This window comes from Mixophyes fleayi, chromosome 5 (genome assembly GCF_038048845.1).
Source record: "Mixophyes fleayi isolate aMixFle1 chromosome 5, aMixFle1.hap1, whole genome shotgun sequence".
In the NCBI taxonomy this organism is placed as follows: Eukaryota; Metazoa; Chordata; class Amphibia; order Anura; family Limnodynastidae; genus Mixophyes; species Mixophyes fleayi.
This window is the reverse complement of record NC_134406.1, coordinates 117,217,470-117,242,180: the sequence shown is the minus strand read 5'-3', so window position 1 is coordinate 117,242,180 and position 24,711 is coordinate 117,217,470. Positions and strand designations below refer to the sequence as shown.

At 39.2% G+C, this 24,711-nt stretch overlaps 1 protein-coding gene across 2 annotated transcripts in view; it reads right to left on the bottom strand.

The window, feature by feature from the left end:
• RECK (reversion inducing cysteine rich protein with kazal motifs) overlaps positions 1-24,711 on the bottom strand; it is a 205,308-nt gene that overhangs the window by 121,865 nt on the left and 58,732 nt on the right. For both annotated transcript variants that reach the window (XM_075212752.1, XM_075212751.1), the window contains exons 4-8: positions 11,537-11,573; positions 8,457-8,542; positions 7,857-7,904; positions 3,734-3,767; positions 3,323-3,520 (exon numbers count right to left, since the gene is read on the bottom strand). In XM_075212752.1, coding sequence (XP_075068853.1) covers positions 3,323-3,520; positions 3,734-3,767; positions 7,857-7,904; positions 8,457-8,542; positions 11,537-11,573 — 403 coding nt within the window. The remainder of the gene's footprint in view (positions 1-3,322; positions 3,521-3,733; positions 3,768-7,856; positions 7,905-8,456; positions 8,543-11,536; positions 11,574-24,711) is intronic.

The following is a 24,711-nucleotide window of genomic DNA, read 5'->3' as shown; positions in this document are numbered from 1 at the left end:
CGGTACTGCGACAATGAGAAAATATATGAAGAAATGTGTACATTGAAGCCACTTCAAGGTACTACTAAAGGTGAAGATATTGCATCTACCTTTATAAACTTTTTCAAAGAAACAACCTAAACAATATATTCTGTGTTACAACTGATGGTGCTCCGGCTATGGTTGGAAAACACAAAGGGTTTGTTAAGCTCCTTTAAGATCAAATTGGACAATCAACAGTAAAATTTCACTGCATGATTCACCAAGAGAGTCTTTGTGCCAAAATGTCAAATTCTTAAAAGCTTAACAGAGTGATGGATACAGTTGTCAAAATTGTAAATTTCATCATTGCTCGATCATCATTAACACATAGGCAGTTTAAATTGCTGTTGGAAGAATTAGATAATGCTTACAAGGATATACCGCTTCACAGAAATTTCAGGTGGTTGAGTCGAGGAAAAGTCTTAAATAGATTTGTGACCTGCTTTTAAGTGATTAAAACTTTTCCGATTGAGAAAGATCAGAATTTTCCTGAGCTGACAGACAGTGAATGGTTATGTAAACTCATGTTTCTAACTGACATCACTTATCAACTAAATGATCTGAATCTTCGTCTTCAAGGTGTAGGACAAACAGTTCTCGATCTGTACAAGTGTTGAAAGACATTTACTGAAAAACTGAAGGTATTTTTACGTGACTGTCACCCGCCGGGGTATCGGGCAGCTCCCCCGACCCCCGGCAAACTTACCTGGCTCCGGCGGTCCGCTCCGTCCCGGGCACGCCATCTTGGATTCGGGTCTGCGACCCGCAATTTATGAAATCACTGACTGCCTTCCTATTAGCCAGGCAATCCTCGCGCCGAATACAAAAAGGCACTTCCTCCAAACCTTCAGTGCCTGTTCCTCAGTTGCCTTTGGGTACCTAAGAAGTGGCTACTATTCTAATCCACTCGTCTGCAAAGCTGACACTCTATTCCAGTACCGGCTACTCTACTCGTCTGCAAAGCTGACACTCTATTCTAGTACCTGCTACTCTACTCATCTGCAAAGCTGACACTCTACTCAGGTACCAACTATTCTACTCTATTCGTCTGCAAAGCTGACACTCTATTCCAGTACCTGCTACTCTACTCGTCTGCAAAGCTGACACTCTACTCAGGTACCAACTATTCTACTCTACTCGTCTGCAAAGCTGACACTCTATTCAAGTACCTGCTACTCTACTCGTCTGCAAAGCTGACACTCTACTCGGGTACCAACTATTCTATTATACTCGTCTGCAAAGCTGACACTCTATACAAGTACCTGCTACTCTACTCGTCTGCAAAGCTGACACTCCACTCAGGTACCGACTATTCCATTGTACTCGTCTGCAAAGCTAACACTCTATTCAAGTACCTGCGACTCTACTCATCTGCAAAACTGACACTCCACTCAGGTACCGACTATTCTACTGTACTCGTCTGCAAAGCTGACACTCCACTCAGGTACAGACTATTCTACTTTATTTGTCTGCAAGGCTGACACTCCTATCAAGTTCCTTCTACTCTCCTGCCTTTCCAAGAGGGTCTCGCTCAGTACTCTGGCAGGAGCCGCGACCTGCGAGCAGACGCAGCTAAGACCATACTGGTTTGCGGCAGTTCCTGGTGAACACCATTTGCTCATTAGACTCCGCGCCCATTTAGTGTAAACGCTAAACTGTGCAGATCCTAGGATTCGCATCGTAAAGACCCGGAATCAATTGAGACCGTGACAGTGACATTTGCTCAGAGACCTATTGTTACTTCCCAAACGTCAAACAATTATCAACCCCTTCTAAGAATCTAAGATGATGGTTAATAAAATGCGTAATTATATTGATGGATTGATAAAGGAGTTCTTCGAAAAAAGAGTGAAGATTTCCAAAAGTATGGACCTATGTTTTCATTTTTGATAAAACCTGACGTTTCTGATGTGGACCTGTTGGATTTGAACAATTTTGACTGGATGGTTGTTGACAATTTTGAGATGCAGTTGATTGAATTAAAAGTTCAGATTTATGGATGACTAAATTTACTGAGTTAAGAAAAAACCATGAAGGGAACTGCGAAAATCGAGGTGCTGCTATCTTAAGATGCTGGGCTTCTCTCCCAGAACAATTTAGTTGCCCCAAGAAAAAGCTCTAGCAATGCTTTCAGCGTTTGGTTCAACATACACATGTGAAGCAATTTTTTCTCACATGAAAATTGTGTTGAATCCATACTGAAGCCGATTGACAACGGATCACTCGGAAGACTGTGTACAATTAAAAGTAACAAATTATAAACTTAGCAAGGAGAAGTGGGTTCAAAGATCCCATTAGAAGTGCTACCTTCAATATTAGTGATGATCATTATATTAGTTCGAATGTGTTCTTTTTTTTTTTTATTTCATGTTATTTATTTAAGTGTGCATTGTTTATCAAAATGTTTAGTTGTATGTAATAAATACAGAATTTAAGAATATGTGTTACGTTTATTTGTTAGTATTAATATTATCATGTTATTAACATGAGCAAAGAAAAGTCAGTATATGTGACTGAAACGGTCGTTGGGTTTCAGTCTCTGCAATGCTCGGTATGTATGGTTATATATTTAAATAAACCTTTATATTTATCAGTTTTCTTCAACACTTGTGTTGGTTTTTGTCCCAGGTGGCACACCTGGGCTTGATTAGATTTTATCCGTCACACTGATCGAGAAAGGTTGCCGACCTTAAGACTTTACCCCTTGAAGATTGTCAACAGTACCTGATTGGTAACTTTCAACAATGAGGTCCTGTAGATGTTTTGAATGCCACTTATGGAGCATAGCTATTCCAATAGGATGCAACCAAGAAACCTGCTAGGAAATACTACAGAAACAGCTGGTCTGTATTTGGGTCTTATACACAAGTACTTTCATTACAGGTAGGTACATGACAATTATCTTTCAACATGATTTTGAATGCGATTGGTTAACTCTGAACACAGCTATAGCCCCATTATGAAAGTGTACATTTATGCAATCAGGATATTGTAGTTTTTTTAAAAAAAATTCTCTTTTTGTTCCTAAAAACTGTCTATTTGTTTTTCACCCTAATTTTGTTAATTACAAGATCACATTAAAGGTGGAAAAAGGTCTGACGTGATTTATCTTGATTTCAGGCTTTTCAACACCTGCAATTTTAATAAGGGTGAGTAGACTTTGCATACCCATTGTATTCTTTGACTATTACTATCCTGGTTTGCAGCTGCTAGTGTACGGTTAGAACTGGACTTTTTACCTATTTCCTAAAAAGGGATATATGTTTTAGTAATTTTCTTAAAACAAAATTTATCAACTTACTGTCAATTGGGTTTCTCATTGGATATGACTGAGTGTAGTTATTAACACACTGCACTAGCTGAGGGCTAATCGATGCACAGTAATTTTCCACTGCTTTGATCTGTGATGGCCCTGGAGATGAATCTGTGCGAAATATAGCTTGGCAGTATTCCCGACAGTTTGTATGCCGACCGGCATAGCTGCAGCAAACCGATCCCACTGAAATAGAAAGCTTAAAATGATTTGTGCTGCTTAATTCATCCCACCTACACAAACTTCTTACATATCTTACATTGCTGAAACACACTGTAGTATGTCAATACTATTAAATATTAAGTTACTGTGGTTGCAAAAAATAACAATGTTAATAATAGTATTTTCATTAAAAAAATACATTCAAATAGTGGTGATTATCTCAAATGGTATACTTACTTTCATTCCTATTAATGCAGCTAATAAGTGCATTCTAAAAATAAAATGAGAGAATATTAGCACCTGTAAAAGAAGTTATGATCTTTTAATTAAGTAATAAATAGCTTTCATAGAAATGGTTAATGTAGAAGTCAATTAGTTAAAAATGATTAACTACAGACCTTTATAGCTAAAGGTGTTCCAATTATATTAATGACCTATTTGTCAAGGGTCAGAGGGTTTACTTCTGAAGCCCCTAGAAATAACTCATGTATAACATATATAGAGAGAGACAAGAACATGAGACAAGTCTGGAGAGAAAGTTTTACAGATGTCTTTGTACAATTGATTGATGGTCATAACCACAATAAAAAGGATTGTGTTAATTATTATACTATGTAACCACAACAGGGTATGCTATGTTTTCTGTATAAATATTCTGTAAAACAGAATTGATTATTCCAGAGAACTGTGTGTGTCTCAGATCAATTCTCCAGTGCGCACTGTATACCTGAATTACAAGGGATTTTACAGGTGGCAAAAGGTCTATTGCCTTTAACACACCTCAATCTTTTTGTTTAAAAAGCAGTTTGTAACTTCATTAGCAGTTGATTTACTATTCATGATATGACAACAATTAATATTCTATTATTGTTTTCATTTTAGGAGGCCAATATGCACTTACTTCTAGTGGTCAATTGTGCAATATGAATTAACCCTTAGGGCTAGATTTACTAAGCTGCAGTTTTGAAAAAGTGGGGATGTTGCCTATAGCAACCAATCAGATTCTAGCTTTCATTTATTTAGTACCTTCTACAAAAAAATAGCTAGAATCTGATTGGTTGCTATAGGCAACATCCCCACTTTTTCAAACCCGCAGCTTAGTAAATCTAGCCCTTAGACTCCAAACACAAGGGAGAAACTAATGCACCTCCTTGCCATCACACCAAGGGGTAAATTTAGATGTTAGATGTGTGTAGATGTTTGTGTTAGTGCATCAGTCTTGCTGTCATAACCTTCAACTGATTTTTTTTATTTTATTCCTCTAGATTCTGTGGCTGCATTACTGCAGTGATGTAATGTTTTTACCAGTTACTAAGTCTGCACAGTTTCAAAGGGTGGAGCAAAAGGGAAATATTAGAACTGTCACCTAAACTCAAATGCCTCCAAGTGGTGAAACAATATGAACAAAATGTTCACACTGCCCTGACCGCACTGATTAATGATTCTTAAAACTTGATTTACTTTTGTTTGTGGGTGGAAGTTTGTTGCGGAAGGATGGGTCACTTAACTATGTTTATGCTGCATGTTCACACATTTCTGTGGTAGAAAACAAATGCTTTGGAAGTGGTACATGATTTTGGTAAATTAAGGGAAAAAACATTTTTTTTAACTTTAATGGTACACAAATTGTAAAATTGAAAGCATTTCAAACTCTGCATTATTGGAACCTAGTCAGGTAGCCATCATTAAATGTCAAGCACACGCCTCAGGTAACGATGCAATTTCCAGAGCAAATTACTTAATTAATCAGATATTACTGCTATTACTGCAAAGCGAACAGCTTTACCTAACACTGAGCCTACTTCTACAAATTAAAATACTTTTTATACTGTTTTTTTTGTTATTTATTTTCAAATGTTATTGTGAAACTCGAGGAACAAACTTTAAATTCTATACAATCAGCCTCTGCCCCACAGATCTCCACCTGACTGATGTGAATGGAGTATTGTGCGGTAGAGAAGTGAAACCCAAAAGGTTTTATTTCCTGCGTTAGCTGAGAAAACACTTGTTCAATCCTATGCATCTAAAACTGTCATGAGCAACCTGGTATGGGCTAAAAATGTAATACCTTTGGCACCAGGTATTGTGAAAATTGTTTCATCTGTTTGCAGAGTAATCCCAGGAGGCCAGTTGCAACCAAACCCTCACATCTACCTGCTACAGGGGAACCATTTTGGGTGGTACAGATTGATTTCAATCAGCTCTCTATGGTAAGAATGTTACAGAAAGGATCAGAACAGGGATTGTGCCCTGGCACTTAGTGACCTGGCACATGTAGTAGCTCAAAAGGCAAAGTGGTCAGACAAGCAAGGTCAGCAGAATGCAGGTAAAAATAATCAAGAGGCAGGGGACTAGTCACGGTAAGCCAAAGGTGAAAAACAATCTGACAGCACAGTACAAGTCTCACGAAAATAGGAACAGATAGGTCAATAATCAGGAGTCAAGTAGTAATCAAGATAACATGCTCAGTGTTATGACTCGCCAGGCTTTCTGTCAGAGTAACTAGATAGATAGATAGCTAGTTATATAGCCACATTGGGTGTTTAGATAGGTAGTTAGTTTAGTTCTTAGATAAATTAGATATATTAGTTTAGGTAGATTAGATAGGCAGATAGATTAGCTAGATAGATTAGATAGGTACTTAGATAGGGTCAGTTAGGTCTGTTCTCTGTCAGAATCTTCCCTCAATCATGCTGTTTATTCCTATGTAGTGACTCACCTGGCCAGCCTGTTTCTCTGAGCCCACTCATCTGGCTTCCTCATTATCACTTGCAGCCTATTGGTTCTGCTCTCCTTAAATAGCTGGCTAATCCTCAGCAGGATTGCTGGTAATACGTTTACCATAGTGTTCCTGCTCCCTTGTGTTTTCTCTGTTACCTGTTCCTGTTGTTTCCTGCCGGCTTAGTGTATTTCCGTGTACCAGACCGGTTACAATTCTGTACTGTGGGTTGTAGTTACCCCTGGCAACTGCCTACGTTCGGTTTCATCATCTTTACCTATCACTGCAAGTTCCTTTCCTTTCCGGACAAGCACCGGTACATAAGCTGCGGTGTATAAGGGAACATCTACATCAACTGTTCCTTAATTTATTCCAGTGGCCACGAGTGATATATCAGTCTTGACACCAATCACTCTGTGTCTCTCCTGACTTCCACCTGCGTTAGAGTATCCATACCCTTGGTAGCTAAGTGGGATAAATGACAGCCTCATTTCTCTCTCACTTCAACTACCTACTCTACGGCTTCGTACTCTATTCCTGGGCTCTCTTCAGCCAGTGCACATCTCACGACCCTCTGTTTGTCTGCAGCCAAGCCTGTCCCCACCACTAGGGGCAACTGTGAACACCAGGCTCTCGGAGCAGATTCTGGGTTTTGTTGTACTAGCTGGAGAGTTCCTAACACTCAGGAGCTCAGAACAACAAGGCTGATACTCTGGCAGGGAATGACAGGCAGAGCAGGTTTATATACTGGTTGGGAGTAACACTCTCTGCCTCTGATGTCAGCAATCACCTAATTTCATCACAATGAACTTGCTTTAGTTGTGTTTGCCACATTGTGAAGTGAAAGACAAATATTGAGTTCTGCATCGAAATGTAGGATTCTTGGCATTAAGTAGGTGTTAGTTTGCTTAGATGTATTTTTAGGATTGGTTAAGGCAAGCAGTACCGCAGAGATAACAACCAAGAAAAATAGTACAAGAGCTAGTGATCTCCTCTGACCCAGAAACAACAGACCCCTCTTTCAAATAATCTTGGCCCCTTAGTAGTTATTGTTTGATGCTCACATGTGACAACCAGACACTAACATTCTACACTACAATGCCCATATCTCACCCACCCTGGCTTCAATAAACTCAGGAGTACTTTCATTTAATTTGGTAGTCTTTAAAATAGTTCTCTGCACAGCGCTGAGTAATTAGTGGCGCTATATAAATAGCTGATGATGATATCCTAGTTATTAAAAAATAAAATCATTCTGTGGCGTGATGAACCATTCTGCTTCATCTATAAATTAAAAGCTTATCATAAATGCAAACAATGAAAAAAATCACTATATCTGCAGTAAACACACCTTCTAAATTCATAGCAAGATATAAAATAATTATTTGAGGAATTTCAAAATAAAGAATAATGGAAATAGGAAAAATTGAATATACAAGCGCAATATTCCCGATATTTATTTTTGTTAGACTTACAAAAACCTGCATTTTAAATTCTATTTGAGGAGTCTGTTTGGCTTTTCTGTCCCAGACAGAATTGTATTTTAGCAGCAGGTCAAAACTGAGTTAAAAACTTTCTTTCTAACAATGCATTTTTTTGTCATGTGACATTCAGGAACTTAATTTCAAGTTAAAATCATACCTCATATTGCTTCCTGCAGGTTTTTAAAATGTCATTTGTCGAAGATGCCTAAATAAAAATGACAAGACAAATAGTTAGACCAATCTGTATGATAAAAATAACAAATAAATAAGCCATTAAACTCACTTAATTGTATGTGTTGCAATTATTTGATTAAAACATAATGGATACCTCTTAACTGTCCCTGTATTTAAAGGATATTCTATTACAACTCATCAGTTATATAGACCTCTTTACTGTTTCTATCTCCAAAGAATAATCACTGTATATAATATTTTTTGCTATATGCATTGATTGACTGCAATTCTCTGTTTAGCTAAAAATAATAGGGCCAAAAACTATGTTATATTGAGGGTGGTTTTATAAGAAGGGTGACATATCATGGGACAAATACATTTTTATTGTACTATTCGGCAAATAATAAACCCAAATTCATGCATAACGAACTCTCTCTCTTTCACAACTAGAAATGTTATAAGGTCCACAATTGTGGATTTCCTAAAGACTACTTACAAAATGATGTCACTTAAAGTATAAGCACAATATCTTTCTTGTTCAGTCTGCACATGAAGAAGAAAATATATTAAGAAACAATATGACCTGTTTACAAGCGCGCCGGCACTCCACTGCTATTGCTAATTCACAGCATCCAAGGCCAACCCAACCATCTGATTTTTTTGAAGCACCTTTTGAATGAGATAGCAACAATTATTAATAGAAAACATAACTGTAAATAACATGTTGTGTATGAATGAGTGCAGTTATAGTGAATTGTATGGTTTTATTTCCAAAGAAAGAGAAGAATAGTGGTTACCCTTGAAAGGTGCACTGGGGTATTGTGCCATTTAATCTGAGTTAATGTGCATTAAAAATTTAGTTGTAAGAATATTCCAATTAAAAGATAGTAGGACAGTGTAAACAATAAAAAAATGAATAAAATCTGTATTACAATCAACCGTTACTGTATATCATGGTTGCCCTTTTTAATCCATATAAATGATCAGATTCTAAGTATTGTACATTAAAGGTTGGTGTACTCAAATTTCCAGACCCATAGCAGTGTATTATAGATAGTTCTGAATTAACATAGTGGTAACATAACTCCCTGTAACAATAAAATATACATAAAACTTCAGAATAGTCTCATTGGCAGTTGTTAGTAATTCAATGTAATGAATGATTCCTGATCAGTATTTCAATGAAACTCTATGATAAGAGGATGCACTGTAAAGTGAACTAACTCACATCAGTTCCTGCCCTATTGGAGACTACAGTCTAAATTCCCTAACACACACACACGCACACATTTGATAGCAGCCAATTAACCTACTAGTATGTTTCTGGAGTGTGAGAGGAAACTGGAGCACCCGAAGGAAACCCATGCAAACACGGGGAGAACATACAAACTCCACACAGATAAGTCCATGAATGGGAATCAAACCCAGAGCTGTGAGGCAGAAGTGCTAACCACTAAGTACTATACTAACAATCTTTCACCGCTAAATCAATAACGCTCAGTGCATAAACTGAAAGTGTTCTTGGTATGATCGCTCCTGCGATACTTTGATTTCTATATAGTTGTTACTCCAATCAGAATGTATCCTTAATAGAAAAATAGAGGCTATAAAGTTTGTAGGAGTTTTCTGTCAAATGGTGCCAAAATTTCGTCAGGGAGAAGGTAATAATACAAAAGTGGTACAGCTGCTATTAATATTATAAATGTGTCACTGGATATTGCAACAGTTGTATCAAGGATAATTGTATCTGTATGACAAGGAAACTGTTAGCCTCAGAACAAGGATCAGATTCTTATATATTTAGTCTGTTTGAATCCAAAATGGATTTGTGTCATATGCCACCATGGTTAAAAATCAGCTCATATGGTGTTCCCTTCCTCCCTCTTTCATTTCTGCATGGATTTTTAATACTGTTGTTGGGAGTTCTAAAATGCACTGCAAGGTATACTACTTTTCTATAGCTGTCTAGTTTCAGCTTTCATTGTGCCAAGTGGATCATGAAACTGCTCCAATAATGCGGTGCTTAGGCTATTCAGGGTTCTATGGTCTGTTATTTGTCTAAATAAATGATCATAGTGTATATCTATTTGATTTTCTAGCTAGTAGCATTTTATACACTTGTGAGTATGCTATTTGCACTAAATCTTTAATTTAACTGGAGGCTTAATTTCGTGGTAACAGTGATGGAAACACAGATGCTCATTTTACCTGAGGCTTTTTTGGGGATTTGAAAAAGCCTCAGACGAAAAGCGCATCAGTGTTTCCATCGCTGTTATGATATGATATTAAGTCTACAGTTAAATGAACGCTTTTGTAACTTAGATATATTTTCTTATACAACCCTGCAACCCACCTGACCAGCATGTAAAGGGGGGCAAAAAGCTAATGCCTTGAAAAGCTTATAAACAAGATAAAACACATTCCAAAATGGATGTATTATGTAATTCTATGATAAACAGAAAATACCTTGTAAAATCAAATAAAAAAAAATAGTTTTTTTCCCCATAATTACGTATGAATGAAAAACAGACAATAATTGATTGTAAAAAAGTATTCACCACCTTTGCCATTCTACAAACAATTAAACCCTGGTATAACTTTGTTGGCTTCACATAATTAATTGATTGGAGCCCACAATGACAGAGTCAGAATTGATTGACACCTGTATGTGAGAGGTCCCACGGTTGGTGAGTGTTTTTTCAAGCAAGTGCTCTATCATGAAATCAAAGAAGAGTCAATGCAAATCTGAGAAAACCTTATTGAAAAAAAAAATTCGGAAAGAGCTTAAGAAAATTCTCAGAGACATAACTCTATAACCTGAAGCACTGTTAAGACCATTATAAAGAACTTAATAGAATATTGTATTTACATTGTCTAGAACAAAACGTTCCCCAAATCTGAGCACCTATGAGCACTGACAGACTTAAATGGAAGAGGAGAGGAAAAAACCCATGGGCAAGCCTCACATTGAGCACCATCACAAAAACACTGTCACTACCAAGAAGCATGGAGGAGGGGCATAATTCTCTGGGGATGCGCTACTTCAAGCACTAGAAAATACAAGGTATGGAGCAAGATACAGACAAATTCTGCTGCAGTCTGCAAGGGACAGTCTACATGGGGAAGATTTAAATTACAACAGGACAATGATTCAAAAGCATACAACAAAAAACACTTTGGAGTGGCTTAAACACAAAAATAAATGTCCTGGAATAATGGCACATTCAAAGCACATTCCTTTGTACCATCAAAAATCTATGAAATTATTTGAAATTTACCAATGGTCCCCATCCAACCTGACTGAGCTCGAGTAATACTGGAAAGAAGGAAGGATGATAATCGTTGTGTCCACATGTGCAAAGCTGATAAGCTTAAATACACTCACAGCTGTAAATGCAACTAAAGGTGCTTCTATTCCAAGTATGAAAACAAGGGGGTTACATTTATGTCATTGTCTGTTCATCATTTGTAATAAAGAAAAAATTTACAGTTGTGTTTTTTTTACGTGACATTATAGTATTTTGTGTTGATTAGTGGTATGAATCCCTTAATAAATGCTTTTTGTTTCCATGGTATTAGAAACAAAAATGTGAAATATGTCAAAGGGAGTAAATACATTTAAAATAAAAAACTTCATAAAAATGTAACATTTTTTAATCTCACCTGGGAATGAAGAATTCATGCAGTTCCAGATTTCCGTCTAAAAATAAGCCATAAGTAAGGAATTTCAATATTTTTAAAGCATGAATAAGTAACTACATGTTGCTTTAAGTGACTCAAACTGCAATACTTATTATACAATTACTCAGCATCAAATTTACAAGTTCATAATTAGTCATGGCTCCTGTGGAAAGTAGTTGATAGTCCTCATTGCAGAAAGGCCAGGGGGTAAATGTATCAAGCCAAGAGTTTTCCGGCGGGTTTGAAAAGTGGAGAAATTCCCTATAGCAACCAATCAGTTTCTAGCTATCATTTTGTAGAATGTACTAAATAGATGATAGCTAGAATCTGAATCTAGAATCTTTTCAAACCCGCCGGAAAACTCTCAGCTTGATACATTTACACCCAGATCTGTATCTAATTTGATCAGATGAACAGAAAGAAAAATTGCGCAGAACAGCCCAAGAAGATTACACACATTTGCAGATTGCAGTCACTAGCCAAACGGAATTTTCAATAAGAATGATTAGAATGCAAAGAATTCTGATCAGATTTTGCCACTACACAAGAAGAGAGTGTTTATACAATGCAATTAAGAAACAAATTGTTCAACATTAATAACTGTTGTCTATCCCTCACAATCAATGCTAACTCTATTTTTATTAATTTTACAAATTGCTCATGGCATAAAGGCTAATTCCACCCAAAATGTAGTTTTCCAGTTTCGGGTTGCTTATCTCCGTTAAACACAGTCTGAAAAGATACCTTACAAGATTTGAGCGTTCTGGTCCCTTAAAGTGTTACATGTGTCAACCTATGCTTAGTCTGAAATAAGACTAAATTGGCAGAAGGAGAATGTGAAAGTCATCACACCACTTCAATCCTATTGTCCAATCTATTTTTAGAAAGGTAGCATCTTTTCCACCAGATGCTGTGGGACTGCTAATGTCAGATGACAGGAAGTAATCTTTTGGGATGTGTGCAACATAATAGGTAAGATCTTTTTTGTACTTTATAACAAAGTTTAGCAGAAGAATAAAATGAGTGATATGCAAAAGTAAAAATTCACTCCTTCCAATCTAAAGGATAAAAAAAATGTGTTGGAACAAAGTAACACTATTTCCAATGTGTTAGGTGATGAAAACAAGCATGTTTGTCACACCAGTTTATTTATTCATCATTGATAAAAGCCTCCAGGCCTTCCAAACTGACAGTTGTATTGAAGAAGAGAAGAAATATTTTGTGCTGTTTTGTGTTTTACTAGCCAACATAACAATTAGAGATGATCACTGACCCCCGTGTTTTGGTTTTGAATCTGGATTAAATTTGTGATTTGGTTTTGGCAAAACCGCCCTCGCATGTTTTGCTTTTGGATCTCTATTTTTTTTTATATATAAAATTGCTAAAATATGCTAAAATCACATAATTTTGCTGTTTTTTTGTTCCTACATTATTAGTAACCTCAATTACACAAATTTCCTGTCATTTCCAGTCAATTTTGACCCCCTCACAGGTCACAATATTATTTCCATACACTTTCGGCGAAAGACTGCAGCGAGCACAAACACACGGCAGTTCACAGCACATCTAGGAAACATTGCCACACAGCAGTGGCAGAAAAAAAAGTGGTACAAGATGGAATTGTCCTTGGACCCTACCACCCACCCTTATGTAAGTTATTGAAAATGATATGTACGGTTTAACAAACCAAGCACTCCAGCAACAAAGAGTGCCACTTTTGTGGCTGAAGAGCTTGGCTTGTTTGGGTCCCCACAAAACATGCTACCAACAGCTTAGCTCAGTGGTTCCCAAACTTTTGCAGTTCGTGGTACCCTTAGAGTCTACATAATTTTTTAAAGGCACCCCTCAAAAATAATTACCGACCAGTCCCGTTTTATAAGTAGACAAAACAACGTAATAATTATTTAGGTCAGGACAGAAATACTTATTTAGTTGTATGCAAAAATAATACACATAAATCCAAGGGAAAAGAATATATTTATATATTTTTTTCAACTATATTTCTGTCAAAGAACAATTTACAGCTAACACACTGTGCCACTGCATCCACACACTCTGTGCCCCCTGCATCCACAAACTCTGTGCCCCCTGCATCCACACACTATGCCGCCCCTGCATCCGCACACTCTCCCCCATCTGCATCCACTCACTCTGCCCCCTCTGCATTCTTTCTGCCCCCTCTGCAGACTGCTGTGGCCAGGACGAGAAAAAAAAAATTACCAATGCGGCAGCGCCCGGGACCCAGCATCCTCTCTCCTGCTGCTTCTCACTGAATATGTCGGCCGTGATGACATTAGAAGCTGAGTCCCAGGCGCCACCAGATTGGTAATTTTTTTTTTTGTTTTGTTTTTTCCTCTTCCTGTCCACGGCACCCCTGTGACAGGGCCACGGCACCCCTGGGAGCCGCGGCGCAAAGTTTAGGAACCTAGGGCTTAGCTGTCTTAACCCCAACAGAGGCAGGATAATAAATATGTTCAGTTTAAAGAACAGCTAAGGTCCCTGCAGACGAAGATTTAGAAGATGAAGACAAGGAGATTGCTGTCAGCCAGAGCACTTGGCCGGTACAGTGAAATTGAGAATGGCTCATTAAATCAGTTATGGCTCCTTTGATCGATCCACCCGTTACTTGGAGAACTGTGGTAATTCTACAGCTAATTCATGACGATGAGCGCTGACCCCCCGGAATGCGTGTATTTATCAGACGAAGACCAGTCCGGGATGCCCCGGCGGGTTGGAGATGGTGAACCCAGTGAAGACAAAATATGTGGTCACAAGTACGAGAGAGAAGAAATTGAAAAGGATGATTGAAAACAAACTTTATCCTAACACAATATTAATTCAACCCCGCAGAAATCCACCATTACAGAAGTCTCTGTAACATAAATGTCAAAAACAAAAATGTAACAAAAATGTAAAAAAAAAGCTTTTATCTTTTTAAAGAAAAAAACAAATCTTTAATAAAGGTGAAACTTTACTGTAGAAAACCATAAAATTGCCAACATGTCATTTTACCCAAATATTAATAAGCATTCCAGCATCAGCTAGCTTCCTTTTATCGGCTAGATCCCAGCACCTCTAATCTACATTGGGAAATAAAGAAAAGACAGCTCTTAAAGCTAGGATCAAGCACAGTCGCCAAAATGTAGTGATACGATTTCAAGAAGTTGATAACTTTTTGATCCTGGCGAAGCGAATAAAGTACTTCATCTACAAGTCCTACATACATATAATTTCTTTGTTTCATCTCCTTCTTCAATTTTTCAAGGTGTTTTTCCAAAAGTCTAATTAAGGGAATCACTTTACTCAAGCTATTAGTGTCTGAACTCAGTTCACAGGTGACTACTTTCAATCGTTTCAGCACCTTGCACAACACGGAAAGTATTCTCCGCTGCAATGGACTAAAATACATTGCCCCTCCTTTCCCAATGCCATGGATTGTAGAGTAAGCGTGGATGGCTTGTCCCTGTTCCTCCATCCTCACAAGCATATAAAGTGTGGAATTCTACCTTGTTACCACCTCTTGCTTCAGTTGGTGGCAGGGCAAAATAAATTGTTCTTGCATTTGCTTCAATTTCCTGCATGTCCCTAACAATTTTTAAAAAGCTCTGTACCACCAAGTAGATTGTGTAAACAAAACAGAGAATGTGATGGATTTTACCCAGCTGTAATGCTCTCACAATATTGGTGGCATCATCATAATGACATATCCTCTAAACAGGATAAGTCATGTTGCAATGATATCCCTTACTTTTTCAAACAGGTTGTCATTGGTATGTCTCTTAGTGCAGCTGCTGATACACAGAGCAGCCTGCCTCGGAATAATTTGGTATTGTTCGGTACATGCTGCTGATGTTCCTGCTGCCGAAGGCAATTCACCAACCCAGTGGGCTGTCGCAGTCATATAATCTTTAGTTTGCCCAGTTATGCTTGTCCACATATTTGTTGTTAATTGTACAGTGGGTAGAATGGAATTTTGTGTCCCAAAAATTACATTTTATAGAAACTTCTGGTAGACGTGAGGAATAGCTTTTCTAATAAAAAAGTGTTGTGATGGAATTTGGTAACGGGGACACAGGACCTCAATTAACTGTCTAAAACCAGCTGCAATGTGGATATTAGATGCAGATCTAATACTAGCATAGTTGCCATGGCATCTGTGATCCACTTTGCAACTGGGTGACAGCTTTCATACTGACTTCCTCTTGCAAAGGATGGTTTAACAGCCAATTGTTGTAAACTACTAATAGTCTTCTTCTTGGTCTACTTCTTGGGTTGAAAATCCAACACCACCAGCAGCGCAGAAGCAGCAGCTGGAGAAACACTCAAGAATTCTTCAGAGTAATTTTGGATAGGGGAGAAGTCACCTAGCCTTAGCAACTTGGATGCAGGACTAACTCGAATCACTAGTGAGGATATTCATGTGAAAGATGTTGTCGGAGTGGCTTTACAAAAGCTACAAATGGCTAGACAACTGTTGTCAGGATTTGGTAAAAATAATTGCACATAAGAGGTCGATTTTTTAGTCTTATGCCCAGGCATGACAATGGCCTTCTGCTTATCCCTGGCAAGAACTGCTTCCACTGCAGGACTTACACAAACAATGTCATCCTCATCATCATCCTCATCATCAACATCCTCATTAGCACCGTCGTCACCTACACAAATATCCCCTTCATCCTGTTGTAAATACAAAGTGGTATCCTACATTTGTGTATCATCGGATACACTAAGAGGCATACCGATGACAAGCTGTTTGAAAAACTAAGGGATGTCATTGCAACATGCCTTATCCTACTTGGACTCTCCAGAGGATATGCCATTTGTAATATCGCCACCAATAATGTGTCAGCATTAGAGCGGGGAGAAATCCATCACATTCCATGTTTTGCTCACACAATCAACTTGGTGGTACAGAGCTTTTAAAAAATGACAGTGACATGCAGGAGATGCTGTATGTGTCCAGAAATAATTTGGGTCATTTTTGGCATTCTGCAACAGCATGTAGGAGATTGGAGCTGCTGCAAGAAGAATAGAATTTGAGGGGGAATGTACTTTAGTCAAGCGCAGTGGAGAATACTTTCCGTGTTGTGCAAGGTGCTGAGACCACTCAAAGTATTCACCTGTGAAGTGAGTTCAGACATTGTTAGCTTGAGTCAAGTGATTTCCCTAATTAGACTTTTAGAAAAGCAGCTAGAGAAATTGAAGGAGAAGAGGAAACTAAGCAATTCCGTTAACTATGTAGGACTTGTAGATCAAGAACTTTATTCGCTTCGCCAGGATCCGAGTTATCAACATCTTGAAATCAGGGGCCTGGTTCATTAAGGATCTTAACTGAAGAAACTTCTTATTTAAGTCTCCTGGACAAAACCATGTTACAATGCAAGGGGTGCAAATTAGTATTCTGTTTTGCACATAAGTTAAATACTGACTGTTTTTTAATGTAGCACACAAATACTTGATAGCTTATTTGTACACTGAAATTTAAAAATGATATTTGTGTGCTACATGAAAAAACAGTCAGTATTTAACTTATGTGCAAAACAGAATACTAATTTGCACCCCTTGCATTGTAACTTGGTTTTGTCCAGGAGACTGAAATAAGAAGTTTCTTAAGTTAAGATCTTTAATGAATCAGGCCCCAGATCACTACATTTTGGCAAGTGTGCTTGATCCTAGGTTAAGAGCTATGTCTTCTCTTTCTTTCCAGCTGACAAAGATCTCAAGAAATGCAATGAGCTCCTGGTCAGCAAGCTGAGAGTTCAAGTGGTACATGACACAACGATGTCTCCTTCCTCAGTTTCTTTGGCAACTGCTGCTAGGAAAAACTTAGCTTTCCCAAGTCACCCAGTGGTGATGCAGATGAGTCAGCACAACATTTTGACATTTGGTCTGGTGTAAATAAATTGTCAAAAAATCGTGACAGCTGTGTTGCAAAATGAACTACAAATTCCACGGGGAAGGCCATTACCGGCAATTACATCAAAGTGAGTTAATTCCATCACCTTCATTAGAGAGGTGTTTTTTTCTTTAAAAAGGCACAAGCTTTTTTTTTACATTTTTGTTTCCGACTTAAAACCATTGTGCACTTGAACATAGGCTTTGACACATGATGTCGAGGGATTAGTATCATGATGGGTGAGATTGGAGAGTGACAAAGAACACTGCTACCCCTGTTTCTGTGTGACCAACGGTACTGAGACTGAAGAGTGACAAGAACAATGTTACTGAAGACTGTATAAACTATGGCACAGTACAATGTTACTGGAGACTTTTAAAAACACTGCCAGCCCTATTATTGGAATTTCTATTTCAACACTGAACACTGCAAACCTCTCCTGTTTCTTTGTGAGCTATAACTCTTTACAATGTCAATGGAGCCTTTGAAGAACACTGCCAGCTCTATAATGTGTCTTTCAGCACTGAAAACTGCCACCTCTCCTGTTTCTGGGTGAGCTATGGCACAGTACAATGTCACTGGAGACTGCCAAAAGAACATTGCCACCCCTTCTCTTTGTCTTTCATGAATGACACTGCCCAACTGCACTGGAGACTGCCAACAACCCTGCTACCCCTTCCGTGTCTCTCTGTGAAATGGCGCTGAATCTTCGTAGAGGACGGTACTTATAGAATGGAAAAACTCACGAGATCCGATGATGCAACAATGACGTTTTGCCTCAGTTTCACTTCCGAGGGCGCACAAAAGTACCGAGCCGGCTTGGCTCAGTACTCGGATCAGCGTGGGCTTAACAATGAAAGCTAGGAGATTGTCAAATTAAAAGGAGACATAACTTTGAAAGCTAGGAGATAGTACAAAGTCAAAGTGTGCATTTCAAGCAGTACATTTGATCATTCTCCATGAATTAAAGTAACGTAGTTGGTAAAGATCAGAGATTTGCAATGAGTTGTGAAATGTTACAATCACGTGAGAAGTCATGTTCATTCCTTATTTCATAAACCCTCATAAACCTGTAAAAGTCCTCCCAATTACTTCTTTAACCAGAGTGAGCAGGAGGAATGTATGGTTCCCTCTCTGGAACTAAATTTTCCATTCCTCTTTGTCTTTAAATTGTTCCTTTAATGGATCTCATATACATTTCTCTATAGATAACATTGTCCATTAGTTTCTAACTTCTTTGGCTGCTAAATTTTAAATTGACTAGTATCATTGCATCTTAGCATTGGCTTGTCGGGTATTTTCTATTACTATTTCTATTATCTTTTCTATTGCCTTTGAATTGAATTCCGGTACCTAAAGTTATTATAGTGGTGTTATGTTTTTAATTTACTATGGGTTTCTTCTGTCCTTTCTTATATTATTTTTTTTTTCTGCACCATTTCCAGTGCTACTGTTACAGCAGTTTTGATTTTCTTTTAACATTGTTTATCGGGAATTCCGTTCTGGAATGCATGATGTCACTAAGCTCTACGGAGCAAGTTTAATCATAAATTGATTGATGTTCTTTCCCAGCTATTTACTAATTGAGTTTATTATTGACTACAAGGATGTGTTTGTCACATTTCACCTAAATATTTGCTGCTTCACTTGATTCTTGTTACCCTGAAGAAAGTGTGTTAAGACTGAAATGATTGATGGTATTGGCATCCATTTTTAGCAACACGATTGATGTTTGAATAAATCTGCATCCTTGAATATGCTGGTGCTGGTTTAGGCAGACTATACAGTAAAACATCTATAACTTTACTTTTTCCATTCTGACAACATTTGGCCACCATATTTTTTTCGTAATAACTACTGTGGACATAGGTCTGATTCAGATAGAAATTCAAGAGTAAGTGTAACTTGAAAAAGTTGATTGCAAGTGTATGCACATGTACGCCATAATCAAACCTGAAGATGTACCCAGGTCTGAATAAGTAGCAGATGCGTCCGCTTGACAACAGACACCCCTCAAGACACTTATGTGTCTAGAACACAAAACTAGGGGTGGTGTGTAGTTTATTGTGATCAGTTAAATCTCTGAGAGGTTGACTGGGAGGCTCCGAAACTTAACCTTTCCTTTCCCTTTCCTTTCTTTTCCTTTCCTTTTTTTTCTCCCTTTCCTTTCCATTTCCTTCCTTCCTGACTCTGTACTACCTTGACAAGCGGTAATACTCCTCTTACTGCTGTGAAACAGTATTGCTGGGGAGATGAGCGTTGCTGTGACAATATTTTCCTAAATCTGGTGAAACCTAATTTTCTATAGCTGTAATAAGTAGTGATAGAAAATCTAGTTTATAAACCCAGCATCATATATAAGTATCTTAGAGATTATTTTAGAGTTTCTGGGAAAAATATGAAAATAATAGTAGACCCTGAAGCTGGAACAAAGCTAGGCAGAGAGGGCACATAAAAAAGAGAAGTTTTCCATAAGCTGTGCTGGATATCCAACTGACAGCTGCTTCAAAATAAGCCTGCAACTCTCAAAATAAATACAAGTGTAAACGAATAACATCGCTTATAGCTAATTGGTGTGGTGATTAAAAAACCTTAATAGTCCCGACCAGTAATGTCAATAAAAGATATACATTTATTTAAAACACATCATAAAACATGAAAATTACACTTGAGCTCAAGGAAAGTGCACTTACAGGGCCTGATTCATCAAGGAATGTAAGCAGAGATTTTGAGCGTACAATCTGCAAAATCATTCCCAGAACTGTACTTTTGCGTCACAGAACACAGCCATGTTCAATTCAGCTTCAGCACAAAGGACACTTACTATAACCAATGGTTTCAAAAGGGAACAGGGCGGGTAAGGGGCGTTTGTCCATAATCCATGCACAGTAAAGGCGTGTCGAGTAAAGGCGTGACTCAAGCACTGAACAGCTCTCAGGTATTTGTTTTTCAGCCGCATCTCTTGTTCCAGCTACAGGTCTAGTCTAGTGCGGATTGCTAGAGATGACGGCCGTGTATGCATGGTATCACAAACTAATAAATGTATTTCATTTAAAAAAATTAAATGAAAACACTTTTTTATGTTTTATCATTAATGCCTGTGTTGGTAGCATTTTTATATTCCACTTATGTATTGGAAGTATCCTGCAGGGTCTTGTCTAGTAGAGCAGAGCAGACATACACCTGTATTCATCAACACACGTATCTTCACATCCATTCCTTAATGAATAGGGAATAACTTGAACTCTTTGTCATGTTCCTCAAACCATTCCTACAGAATACTTGCGCATTATCCTGCTGAAAGAGGCCACTGTGATCAGGGAATACCATTGCCATGAAGGGGTTTACTTGGTCTGCAACAATGTTTATGTAGGTGGTACATGTCAAAGTAACATCCACATAAATGCCAGGACCCAAGATTTTCCAGCGAAACATTGCCCAGAGGATCACATTTCCTCTGCCGGCTTGCTTTCTTCCCATAGTGCATCCTGGTGCCATCTCTTCCCCAGGTAAACAGCACAAAAGTAATTCAGTTGGGCCACCGCCACCCATCTTGGGTCAGAATTTTGTCAATAGCAGAGTTTGGGGGTAACAGCACTTTGCATTATAAATCAATCCGAGATCCAGGGTCTGTATAGTAAAGCATCCAGAGATTGGGGTATTCATAGGTATGGGATCCGTTTAGTAACTAGCCTTCAGAAAATTTGGGTCTGTATAGTAAATACACCAGAGATCTAAGGTCTATGTGATGAAGCCACCATAGGTCTAGGGTTTGTTTTTGAGTTTTTCACAGTCTGCACTGTAAAACTAACAAAAGATTTTGGGGGTTGTATTTTATAATGGCCTATTTGACAGTATACAGAGGGCAGGGCATCTTCAGTTGCTCCCAATGAGCACCAGCACCCTCTCACAGGGTCCTCCTGTTTGCCTTCTTCTTGCCATTTTTCTGGCAAGCTTGACAAATCATCATCATCCACATTGTCTGTATTTCAGGCTGAAGTAATACACTGCTAGGGCAGCTAACCAGCAATAGATCATGGCATATAGATTCACCGTAGTTTAATCATATGCAAGGGGATTGTTATCTTTATGAACCTCAAACTTAATCCCAAAGAGGTAATCATGGAATTTATCTTTCTCTCACTGGGTGTCAAACTCTTTTGATGCTCCTGATGTAGCACCCCACCCCCCCCAAGTCCTTCAAATGATGCATCCATGTGTACGACACAGGGCTTAGTGGGGTCTGCCAGTGCATGTTCAGATTGTTCTTGAGTCTCTTAAAGATCTCCTCACATTCTACTGTCAGCATTCTCCAAACACTTCACTGACTTCAGAGCAAGGCCCACCTTGTGTCCTCTTGGTGGAGGGTATCTTCCTCTTTGTGGAGGGTACCCTCTGATCAAATTAACCAGCGGCTTTGTGATTTTCAAGTACAGGGCATAAATCTGTGATAGTACCAACAGATAAACAAGAAGGACTGAAGCTTCCACAACTTTGTGGGTCTTGGCCAAACCACAATGGCCTCTACTTTGGCAGGATCAGTTGCAATGCCCTCCCGACTGACTATATGACCGATGTACAGCTTCAAGCCGTGCTTCTACAATCAACACATTAAGCAGCCTCTTGTTATGCTCCTCCAGAATACTTCCGAATATAATCAAATCATCTAGGTACACGAGTACCTCTTTGGCGTTCATGTCACCTACTACTTTGTGCCGACACCTTTGTAATGTGACCGGAGCTCCTGCCATTCTCTGTGGCATCTGTATATACTAGTAAAACAAAAAAGGGCATATAAAGGCAGTGCTCTCTGCATCCTTGACACTCATGGGCATCTGGTAGTATCCACTGCTTAAGTCTAATTGTCAATTATGAGGATGGTATTTTGGTCATGAATCGTTCTGCGGGTTAAATTGTGGTAGTACACACATATTCTTATGTCACCATTGTTAGTTTTTGCCACTACTATGGGAAAGGTATAGCGGCTATCAGACTTGATTATAACTCCTGTATTCCTCAGCTTATTCAAAATGCTGCGGGACGTTTTCTCAGTCTGCTAGCGCCTTTGAGACCTCCCACTGCATGGAGTGTCATGTGTCATCTGCTTCACAGTTTGGCTGAAAATTGAACATGTCCCTCAGACTAATATTTGTCATATTCTTAGATTGTATGGGAGAGGTGTAATGTTTATTGTTGCAAAATACTTTTCTGAGTAAAAGTTTCCTGGAGAATAATGCCAAATATTTTCACCATTACTCAAAAGTCTGATTGTGTGAAAATGATATCCCCCTCTACTAAGGATGTCCACTTCTAGGGGGTGAAAGTTTTGTCTGAAAGGTTAATAACCTTGAGCGCTGTATCTAATGTGGCTGGTGCCTGTAACTTTTGTGGTAGGGTTGTTGACTCTCATGTCACTATTGAAATATATATTAATTTATGACTGGCAATATTTTGGACATCGCTAATATGTAATTATAGAATTATGTTTATGAAGCTAAGAAATAACAAATAGGACTGCTCACCATTGTAAAAGTGGTCACTTTATTTCAAAACAGTTCAATAATTGCAAATACCTTAGGAGAATATCATTAATACATAAAAGCAGGAAGTCATGATATATTTTGGCTTGAACAAATATCAATCAATGGGAAAGGTCGAGAGGCAGGACTAACAACCAAATGGAACTATGATTGGTCAAATAATAGGCACAGGTTCCAAAGAAAGTGTATTACAACGAGGTAAAATGACTGGACATTCCTTAGTGTTGTCATCAAAGGGGCATTCGCCAAATTGTCTACTTGGCTCCTCAATAGAAAATATGTGAGCTTGATATATACGACTGTACTTCTAAGCAGGGTATAGACCTTGTGTCAGACGCCGTCCCCGCGCCTCCACGCTAAGCAGGGACAGACGTCTGACTCTCCCTGAGCGTCCCGTTGCTAGGCAACGGAGACGCATCTTCCGGCGGCGGTGTGCGCATGCGCGCCCGTCGCCATGACAACGGGACGCGCTGCTGAAGCTTCCTGTCGGCGGCCAGCTGTCTGACCGCCGAATCACTGTCCACCAATGAGCATGAAGGACCTCCTATATATATCCTGCTCTGACATCACTAGGATGCCAGAGCAACTAGTTATCTAGCCTCCAGCGTTCCAGCTATACATTCTACTTGTATACATCCTATTGATTCCTGTTACTGACCCGGCTTCCTGACCTCGCCTTTGGATTCTCCCTGTGTCCTGCATTACTACTTCGGTTTGACCCCGGCCTGCTGACTATCCTCTGCCTCCTGAATTTGTACCTTATCTGCCCGCTTGGTTCTGACTCGGCCTGTACGTCTACGGATTTGCCCTTTCCTCGCAAGTAGCTACCTGGGAGGACCGCGACCTGCACGTCGCTCGCCGCGAAGTCCAAACTCCCTTGCGGGGGTCCCTGGTGAATACCGGCGGCGTGTTAGACTCCGCGCCTCCTTGACTAGCTGAGCCAATACTTGCAGGAACTAAAGTCACCTCTGTGACAGTTTGCTCTGGCCATGTCGACCGAGTCGTCTAATGAACCGTCAGCACGTGACCTACTACTCCATTTGGCGCATAGAGTTGAGAAACAAGAGGCTGAGCAAGCACAATTGCTTCATTGTATTCAAGGAGTCGCCTCACGTCTCGAGACCCTCCAGACCTCTATGTCCGCAGCTCAGAATGTTCCTGTGACCACCTCTGCGGCTGCAGCAACTTCCTCCTCTCCTTCCGTGGCATCCACTGCTGTTTTGAGACTTTCTCAGCCGGGGATTCCTGAACCAGTGTCTTATTCACTTCGAGTGTAATCCAGCATCGTTCCCCTCAGAACGCATCAAAGTGGCTTTCAACATTTCTCTACTATCCGGACAGGCTCTCGCCTGGGCTTCCCCCTTGTGGGAGCGAAATGACGCACTGCTTTCTAACTCTTCCACCTTTATTGAGACCTTCCATAAGGTCTTCGATGAGCCAGGTCGCATATCATCAGCCGCCTCCAGCCTCCTTAACCTCCGCCAAGGACCCATGACAGTCGGACAATACGCCATTCAGTTCCGCACCTTGTCCTCAGAACTCAGTTGGAACAACGAAGCTTTAGTAGCGGCATTCTGGCAAGGTCTGTCAGATCGAGTTAAGGACGAGTTAACGTCTCGGGAGCTTCCTACTGATCTGGATTCATTAATCACCCTATGCAACCGCATTGATCTACGCTTCCGAGAACGTACACAGGAACGTTCCACCTCCAGACGGGTCCC